The sequence below is a fragment of the Brassica napus genome, chromosome C8 (assembly GCF_020379485.1).
Source record: "Brassica napus cultivar Da-Ae chromosome C8, Da-Ae, whole genome shotgun sequence".
Taxonomy (NCBI): domain Eukaryota; kingdom Viridiplantae; phylum Streptophyta; class Magnoliopsida; order Brassicales; family Brassicaceae; genus Brassica; species Brassica napus.
In genome coordinates, this window is record NC_063451.1 from 32,783,919 (window position 1) to 32,792,642 (window position 8,724).

Below are 8,724 nucleotides of genomic sequence, written 5' to 3' on the forward strand. Positions count from 1 at the left end.
CTGGGTAACATTCGCGACATAGATTGAGATGTTCCAGAGATTACAGGAGAATTTCGAAGATGTGAATCTGATTCATATTCCTCGGAGTAGGAATGGTCGGACGGACTCGCTAGCGAGAGAAGCAAGAACTAAAAGCTATATTTTCTCTAATATAGATCAGACCCGGATAGACATGAGGTGCTTTTCAGAAAATTGGTTCGAGTGACCACCACTTAATCTTAAATTAAATGGGCAGTTGACAAGAGAAATAAAAAAAAGAAGCAAAGGTTACTATAACAAGTAACAATAACTCGGTTCTACGGTGTCGTGGTTAAAGCACTCTACTTTGGTCCAGCGGCCTTTAGATTTTCTTTTGTTAGGGAGCGAATACTTAAAATTGATTAAAAACAGAATATATCCGGCCCATATAAAAAGTTGGGGTTCGAGCTGGGCCGAGGCTTTAAATATCACACACTCGACATAATCCAGAAGTGTTTTTACGTACGATTGCGATGGAACAACGTTGACAATGCGCTAAAGCTTCGAAGTGTAAGATCGGTCGCGATAACTCCCCTTTATTGTGCGATGGCAAATTCTTTATCTGTGTGGAAGTACGATGCCTTCCTGAGTTTCAGAGGGACAGATGTTCGCAAAAAATTCATCAGCCATCTCAACGATGCTCTCACCGAGGAAGGAATCATAACCTTCCACGACGACAGAGACCTTGAGAGAGGCAATCCAATCTTGAAAGGACTCGAGGAAGCGATGAATCAGTCGAGATTCGCAATCGTCGTGGTTTCCGAGGACTACGCTACATCTCAATGGTGCTTGAGAGAGCTTGCGTTTATGGTCGAGTTAGCTGAGAAGAAACGCTTCGACTTGATCCCTATATTCTATGAAATCGATCCTTCAGCCTTGAAGAGCCGAACCGGTTGTTTTACCAAAGCTTTTGAGGATCATGAGCAGAGGTTTGATGCTGAGACGGTGACAAAGTGGAGAAAGGCTGTGGCTATAGTTGCAAACATATCTGGCTGGGATTCCAAAACCAGGTTCCTTTTCAATCACTCCATGCTCTCTTTTATGTTGTGTGATATTTAATTTTGGAACATAGTTCAGTATGCCTTTTAGGATTAGCAAAATTACTTTTTTTTTGTGAACAAAATCGGTTTTGAGACTACTATAAATATTGTTTAAGTAATTGTAAATTTATTTATTTATTCACATAATCAATATATTTGATGCAGGATCGATGACTCAAAGCTTATACAGGAAGTTGTTGGAGATCTTTGTGAGAGGTTATACTCAGTCTCAGAGCCATCAGACGAAACAAGTGAATTTGTAGGGATGAGTCTCCATAAGAAACGCATAGAATCTCTTTTATCAAAGGACGACGACTCTGATGATGTCGATGTCAAAATGGTAGGAGTCTGGGGTATGGGGGGCAGAGGGAAAACAACCATCGCTAAATGTGTCTACGAATCCCTCTCGACTCATTTTCCCAGTCGTTGCTTTCTCGGAAACGTGAAAGATGATTTCCATAAACATGGTGAATCATCATCATCATCATCATCCCATCTGCGGAAGCAAATCATGTCTGAAATTTTCCCCAAAAGCCCCCTGAATGCACGGTGCGTCAGCCCCGAGGCAATGAAGCGGAGGCTACGCGGCAAGAAGGTTCTTCTCATCCTCGATGATGTTGACGACATTCAGCAACTCAAAGAATTGGCTGGAGACTGCAAGTGGTTTGGACCAGGAAGCAGGATCATTATAACCACGCGAGACAAGCGTGTGTTAGATGAGCACTCTGTGAAACACATTTACGAAGTGAAGCCTCTTAGGACCACACAAGCGCTTCAGCTTTTCAGCAAGCATGCCTTCAAAACGAGTCGTCCACAAGCAGAGTTCAGACGACTCTGTTTAGATATTGTGGAGCAGCTTTGCGGTCTTCCTTTAGCGCTTCGGGTCATTGGTGCGTCTCTGCATGGTCGGAATACATCATTTTGGGAAGATAAGCTGTGTATACTGAGAAACAGTCTTGATAAATCTATATCAACGCCGTTAAAAGTAAGTTATGATGCACTGGATGAGCATGAAAAGACTGTGTTTCTTTATGTTGCTGGTTGCTTCAACGGGGAATATATGGATCGAGCGATTATGGTACTAGATCCCTTTGTGATCAGATCCAAACCGAGGTTGGTGACTCTGATGGAGAAGTCTCTGATTAGTATGTCCAACAATACGAGGCTATGGGTTCATGATTTACTTCAAGACATGGCTAAGGATATCACTTGTGAAGGAAAAATGAAGAAGCGTAAGATGATGTGGAACTTTTTGGATATCAAAGGGTTGTTCACTGAAACTATGGCTGGGGGGAATAAAGACATTGAGGTTGAAAGTATATTGCTCAACATGGCTGAAGAAACAGGGTTTTGCGTTCACCCCGAAACGTTTAAGAGGATGCGCGAACTCAAGTTTCTTAAAATTCATAGTAATTTAACTGCTGCGGGGAGCAAAGTGTGTATCGTCAAGGACGACGGTTTTGACTACCTCCCTCCACTAAGATATCTTCACTGGGAGGCTTACACTTTAAAGTCACTGCCTGCAAAGTTTGAGACTAACGTTCTAGTTGAGCTAAACCTCCCTGATAGCTCAGTTGAAACACTATGGAGCGGAAGTCAGGACCTTGGAAGTCTAAGACACATGAACCTTAACAGATGCAGGAATCTGACTGAACTTCCAGACCTTTCAAAGGCAAGGAATCTCGAGTGCTTGTGCCTTTGTGATTGCGAAAGCTTGGTTGAGCTTCCCTCTTCTCTTGGTCATCTTGATAAGTTAGTTAAGCTGTCCATGCTAAACTGCAAGAAACTCAAGAGTCTCCCATGTAACATCAAGTTGAAGTCTCTCAAAACTCTTTCTCTAGACGGATGCATCAATATAGAAGAATTCCCATTTGTTTCCGACGTTATTGAAGAGTTGGGACTGCGCTGCACATCAGTTGAACTAGTGCCAAATTCGATCAGCCGTCTCTCGAAGCTCACGGAGCTTCGGTTGTCACATTGCAAGAGACTGAAGAATCTCCCTGACACCTTCGGGAATTTGACTTCACTCAAGCATCTCACGCTGACTTGCTGTCCCAACATCACAGTGTTTCCAATGCTTGGCAATGGAGTAGAAACTGTGTCCTTGAACGGAACACTGATCGAGGAAGTTCCCTCATGGATAGGGGATAAGGTGAATCTGACGTGTCTTGACATGTCAGAGTGCAAGAAGCTCCATAACCTGCCTCACTCGCTGAGAAACCTGAAAAACCTGAAGCTGCTTTATCTCCGTGGATGCATTAGTATTACTGAGATCCCACAGGTCGCAGGGGAAATGAGAAGATTGGATTTACATGGGACGTCGATAGAGAAATATGGAGTTCTCTCTGAAGAGGAAGCACTTGTGTTGCACAATCGTGATATGGAGTTCTTGAAAGGTTTTCTCACTCGCTATGTCCGGATGTACAAGAGAAACCGCAACTCTAGATAGTATATGACTTCTCGTCGACTCGGATTTGCACTCTTAAGGTTTCAAGAAGACTAAGTTGGTTAAAGAAGACGGACGGTTAAATAAAGAAAACATGATACAAGAATTCTTGTTAAAGAGAGAAGAAGAAGCACGTTTCACCATTTCCTAAGTTGTAGGGGATGGATTCCCACATTCTCGTTTCTCCTTGTTTCATAGTTTGTTTGTAGGATTGGCAAAGGAACCCTTTTATTTCCTTTTGTATTTAAAGATCTTAATGGGAAGAGAATAGGCAGATTGCATACTTGGAAAATGAAAAAAAAAAAAAAGAGAGAAACTCTGAGAAATATATATGACTAGTATCTGTAATGGGTCGATCTCATCAATTATAATATTTGGTTACTACAAATTTTATACGACTTTAAGATCTCAATATCTCCCTATTGTATTATCATCATTGAATGGGTCAGAGGGCATGTACTCTGTTGTCAAGCAGTCAATGGAGAGACTCGCCTTGGTCACAATGGTGTCCGACGCAATACCAAGCCTTGAACTTTAACGGACCTCTCTACATTGATTAGCCCAATACGAACCTATTGTAGCGTATAAAACCTAAGTATATTGCATGAATAGGCTGGTCATCCATCGTTTCCAAGAGGTGCATTATGCTTCTTACGATGGCCACACGGTCGTGTCAGAAACCTTAAGCGTCTCCTCCACCCCATGTACACTGTTACGCATCATTGAGCTCGTTTGCTATCCCGAAAATTTGTGAAACTAAGTTCGAAATGGTTGTAACTCTTTAATGGGGAATTGGCATAAAAGAGGAAATCTCTCCTTATATGGTGCATTTGTATTGGTAACATAAAATAAGATCGATTATAGATGACCATATGATTGTTTACACGAAAAATTGGCATAAATATGATATTCTGAAAAATAAAACCGTATAATACTGAACTTGGTAAAAAAATACACAAGAAAATAATCTCAAAAGCTAGAAGAAATAAACAAAGCACACTCTAAATCTTTCTTTTTCGTATCAGAGAATAACAAACTCGGAAGAAGAAAAAGAATAAACAAAAGCCATTGATGTATTTTAACCTCATTTTCTTAGGATGAAAGATATCCAGATACTTATATATAGAGAGAGAATGTAGGAGATTACTGGTTTTGAAGTATTCTCTACGGCATGACACCAATATCCTTGAAGTAATCATGCTCCAGGGCGGCTCTTGCGTTGATTCTTTTGGTTGGATCCATCAACAGCATTTTCTGATACAAATAAATCAGAGACATATTATCATCTTTACTTGAGCATGATAATATGTTCTGTTTGCTCTTTCCCGTTTTAGGTTTAGGAAAGTTCCGGGTTACTGAAGTTTGTTCAGGTTTCAGACCAGTTTGGTTTTCGGCTCCAGGAGGTAAAGTTGACCACTACACAAGGCCCCAACATCAACGTCTCTAATTTTTAGTTTAGTCAAACAGTTAACAGAGTTTAACTGTATCAAGGTTTCTAGTCCTAAGATGCTAAGACAGGATGGTTATAAGTTCAGGGGAGGTGACCATATATAAAACCAGATACATCCAAATCAACCTTCCAGGTATTTACTGCAGAAGTAGAATGAATAGATGTGTGTTTGTATATATATATATATGTGCATGGTCAGTGAACTTACAGAAAGGAGATCTATGCCATTCGGATCCAGGTTTGGGACAAAAGATTCCAACTCCTGAGGTATAAGAAAAACAAATCATGGGCAAGATTCATCTTGTGCTGTGTGACCGGAGAACGAGATGTGAAAGTTAAAGGAGAAATTTGAAGTACCGTTGGTTTCCATTTTGGAAAAGCAGATTTATAATCCGGCAGCGAAGTTACCCTAGGCCATGTATCTTCGGTTGGAGTTCCCATGATTCTGGAAGAAGAAGATGCAGAGAAACATGGAAGTGAGAAAATTATAATCATTTAACACTTCAATATACGATGTTCTTTACTAATCAAATTAGATTGCAAGTTGAGAATGCGTTCAGAATCGTTTGCAAATTGCAATATCATTGCAGACGAATTCTTTCCACTTTAAATATATAAAAGACGTAAACTGGATTAAGAAGTTAGTTACCTGAATATCTTGAAGAGTTGATCAATCTCGGAGTCTCCAGGAAACAAGGGCTTTTGGCTGATCATCTCGGCAAATATGCACCCCACAGACCAAATATCAACCGGTGTAGAGTAGTGATGAGACCCTAGGAGTATCTCTGGTGCTCGGTACCAGAGAGTAACCACCTAGAAGAAACAATTTGAAAGAAAAAAATGTGTGAATACCATGGCGAGATATGAAATATGAATGTAGCACTAAATTTAATCTAACATAGTTCAACAGACAAGAGAAATGTCCTTTAAGCGAAAAAAAATTGAAATCTAACTGAAAATTTTCAAGTCCTTTATTCACATTGAACAGATGCGAAAGTGGGATAATACTTGGTGGTGATTTACTCTTTTCCTCTAATACGAATAAGGAATGAAGCGAATGGGAAGCCATGCCAAAACATTTCATAACGAATATAAATAAGAATTAAGCTCTTTTGGCACCTCGTGAGTAAAAGTCCTGACAGGGATACCGAATGCTCTGGCCAGTCCAAAATCAGCAAGCTTTAGTGAGTTGGTGCGGCGATCAATCAACAAATTCTGTGGCTTGAGGTCACGGTGGAGAACCCTGTGAGAGTGGCAATACGCGATTCCACGGAGAATCTGGTAAACATACCTCTGCAAGCAGTAGATGAAAGAGGTCTGATCAGCATGTATCGATTACTAAAGACACAACGAGAAGAAGACATTACATAACTTAAAGAATTCAACAAAATTCAAAGATAGGTTATCAAAGGGAAGTTTGTGGCATCATGACCAACCAAAAACCTCAATAAGCTGCACTAATAAGCACACAAAATAAAGCAATGCCTAAGGAAAACTCACTTTGATCATATGAAGATCCTTGGAGAAATCAGGAGATGAGTCCATGTGCTTTTTGAGATCCAAGTCAAGATACTCGAAAACCAGATACAAACGCTTCTCGCTGTGCACTACATCCTGCAGCCTGTGTAAAAATCATCATCAAAAACCTGTTCAAAGAATATTGGAAAATGGTATAGTTAACTTGATTATACTTGACGATGTTGCTGTGCTGCATTTCTTTCAGAAGAGAGATTTCTCTAATGGCAGTGCTAGGAACACCTTCATCCTCCTGCTCGAGGCGGATCTTCTTCAAAGCAATAGTCTCATTGGTGACTTTGTCTCGTGCCTTGTACACAACACCGTAAGTTCCTTCACCGATCTTCTCAACTTTCTCGTACTGCAATTATTATTAGTATAAGCAGCTTAGAATTCGTCAACCAATGACTAGTAACAAGTGGAAACAATGATTCCACCAACCTGATCCATCACTTCCAAGATTAAAAAAACTAGGCTGAAAGCAACACGAATACGTGGAAACACGTCGTCACCTGCAGATCTATGATGATGAAGCAGCAACGCAGCATATATTAGATCCAACCTATTTACGCACATTCCACAGATAATCTAACAACACACATATCTCACAATAGTTAAAATGGAGATGATATGAACAAATCCGAAAATGAAAACGGAATCCAGAGCAGTGGACACACACAAAAAAAAAAAAAAAAAAAAAAAAAAAGCACTAAGAAACGCCACTGAAAACAAACTATATAGATCAGCACCGAAGCATAGAGATGATGCGAGATAGAGAGAAGAGAAATTGTTTGGGATTGTAAACAAGTTATCGTCAGAATTCGAACGGAAAACGTCAGAAATTCATCCGAGAATAAGTAAATCAACTTACCGGCGACGATCGGATGTACTGGCAGCGAGTGAGACACCGACGGATCCTCACTCTCTGGATGAAAAGGCAGTATAGAGAGAGAGACGGGTGGTTACTGTGCAGCTTCAAGAGAGGAGGAGGACTAGGGAAGGCGATTGACTTAATAGAATAAGGGTTGCTCTCTCTTTTTTTTCATTTTTTTTCTTTTTTTTTTCGTTATCGGTTGGATTAATATATTCAAATTTAATCGTCCATTACACTAAACCAATAAGGCAAAATTTATTTCCGGAGTCATTAGCCAGTATAGTACCAAAAATCCAAGAGGATGAATTTTAGAAGACTTAAACATTAACACCAAATCCATTTTATAAGTTTTCTTTACTACTACTTATATTGATTCTTCCCAAGTCAAAACACTAGAGCTTGTCGTTTTAAGGATTAACTTTTCTACTTAAAAAGTAAACAAACACTGTAAATACTACATGAAACTATAGAAAGTAAAAATTTATTCAAATTTACTGATTAATACTATTTTAAATTTATTCAAAAAAATAAATATAAATAGCATTCATAATTAAATTATAATATACTTTCTTAATATTCACAAAACACATAATAACAGAGAGAATGCTGTCATTAGCAAAAATATTAATTTGTAATGCTACATATTAAAAACGATATAAAAACTATGTTGGAGATTATGGATTATTGTTTTAAAAAAATAGTTATTCGTAAACTATCAATCGATGATGGAAGAGATGAACTAGTGAAGCAGTCAAGCAGATTAAGATTATAAGAATAACTAGTCAGTTTTAAATAATCATGATATTATTACGTAATTTGTGAATACTAATATAAAAATTCTTTGAAAGCATTACATTTTAAGGTATTTTGAATTGTATCTTTTACATTTTGGGTATTTTCAACTTGTTAAGTATTTTGAACCTTAGGAATATGTTTATATTGACCAAAATAACCTTTAGAAATAACGAGACTTGAGTGGAGAGATGTGAACATGGAATGGAAGTTATGGTTAGGCGAGTCATGGACTGGAGAGTTGCGGATTGGTGATTTGTGGGCTGGAGTCAGATTGGTGGACAGGGTAACAGTTGGACTGCAGAGGGTGTGCTGAGTTTAGAATAGTTGTGGTCATGGTGGCTGGCTAATGGTAGCAGATTTGGTGTTTGTTAAAATGTCACGCTTAATCTCTTTGAAGACCATATTTTCATAAAACCCGTACACCATCTTTTGACCACCCTGTTAGCTACCCATTCATCAAAGCGTTATAAGTGACATTATTGGGAGCCATGTCTCTTGCTTTGATCTCGTCAAAAAAATTATTAGCCTCTTGTAACTTCACACCTTTACAAATCTCATGGATGAAAGTTATAAAAATAACCACATT

At 39.0% G+C, this 8,724-nt stretch overlaps 2 protein-coding genes across 4 annotated transcripts; one reads left to right on the forward strand and one right to left on the reverse strand.

Annotated features, from left to right (window-relative positions):
- The first annotated feature begins 461 nt into the window (after window positions 1-461).
- LOC111203291 (protein SUPPRESSOR OF npr1-1, CONSTITUTIVE 1-like) lies at window positions 462-3,787 on the forward strand. The gene is made up of 2 exons (XM_022696880.2): window positions 462-1,028; window positions 1,224-3,787. Exons 1-2 carry the CDS (start codon window positions 565-567, stop codon window positions 3,505-3,507), a joined length of 2,748 nt encoding a protein of 915 aa, XP_022552601.1. The 5' UTR covers window positions 462-564; the 3' UTR covers window positions 3,508-3,787.
- A 609-nt stretch (window positions 3,788-4,396) lies between these two features.
- On the reverse strand, window positions 4,397-7,549 carry LOC111203292 (cyclin-dependent kinase A-1). Of its 3 annotated transcripts, none has more exons than XM_022696881.2 (9): window positions 7,341-7,549; window positions 6,911-6,989; window positions 6,646-6,830; window positions 6,455-6,575; window positions 6,074-6,247; window positions 5,604-5,767; window positions 5,312-5,399; window positions 5,163-5,216; window positions 4,397-4,758 (listed from the first exon to the last, which is right to left on the reverse strand). In XM_022696881.2, the coding sequence occupies exons 2-9, from the start codon at window positions 6,917-6,919 to the stop codon at window positions 4,669-4,671; spliced, it is 885 nt and encodes a 294-aa protein (XP_022552602.1). In that variant the 5' UTR covers window positions 6,920-6,989; window positions 7,341-7,549; the 3' UTR covers window positions 4,397-4,668. The 3 variants fall into 3 exon arrangements, with proteins under 3 accessions (XP_022552602.1, XP_048622040.1, XP_048622041.1); XM_048766083.1 differs by having other exon boundaries at window positions 6,911-6,981; window positions 7,341-7,534; XM_048766084.1 differs by having other exon boundaries at window positions 6,911-7,057; window positions 7,341-7,507.
- Window positions 7,550-8,724: the final 1,175 nt, after the last annotated feature.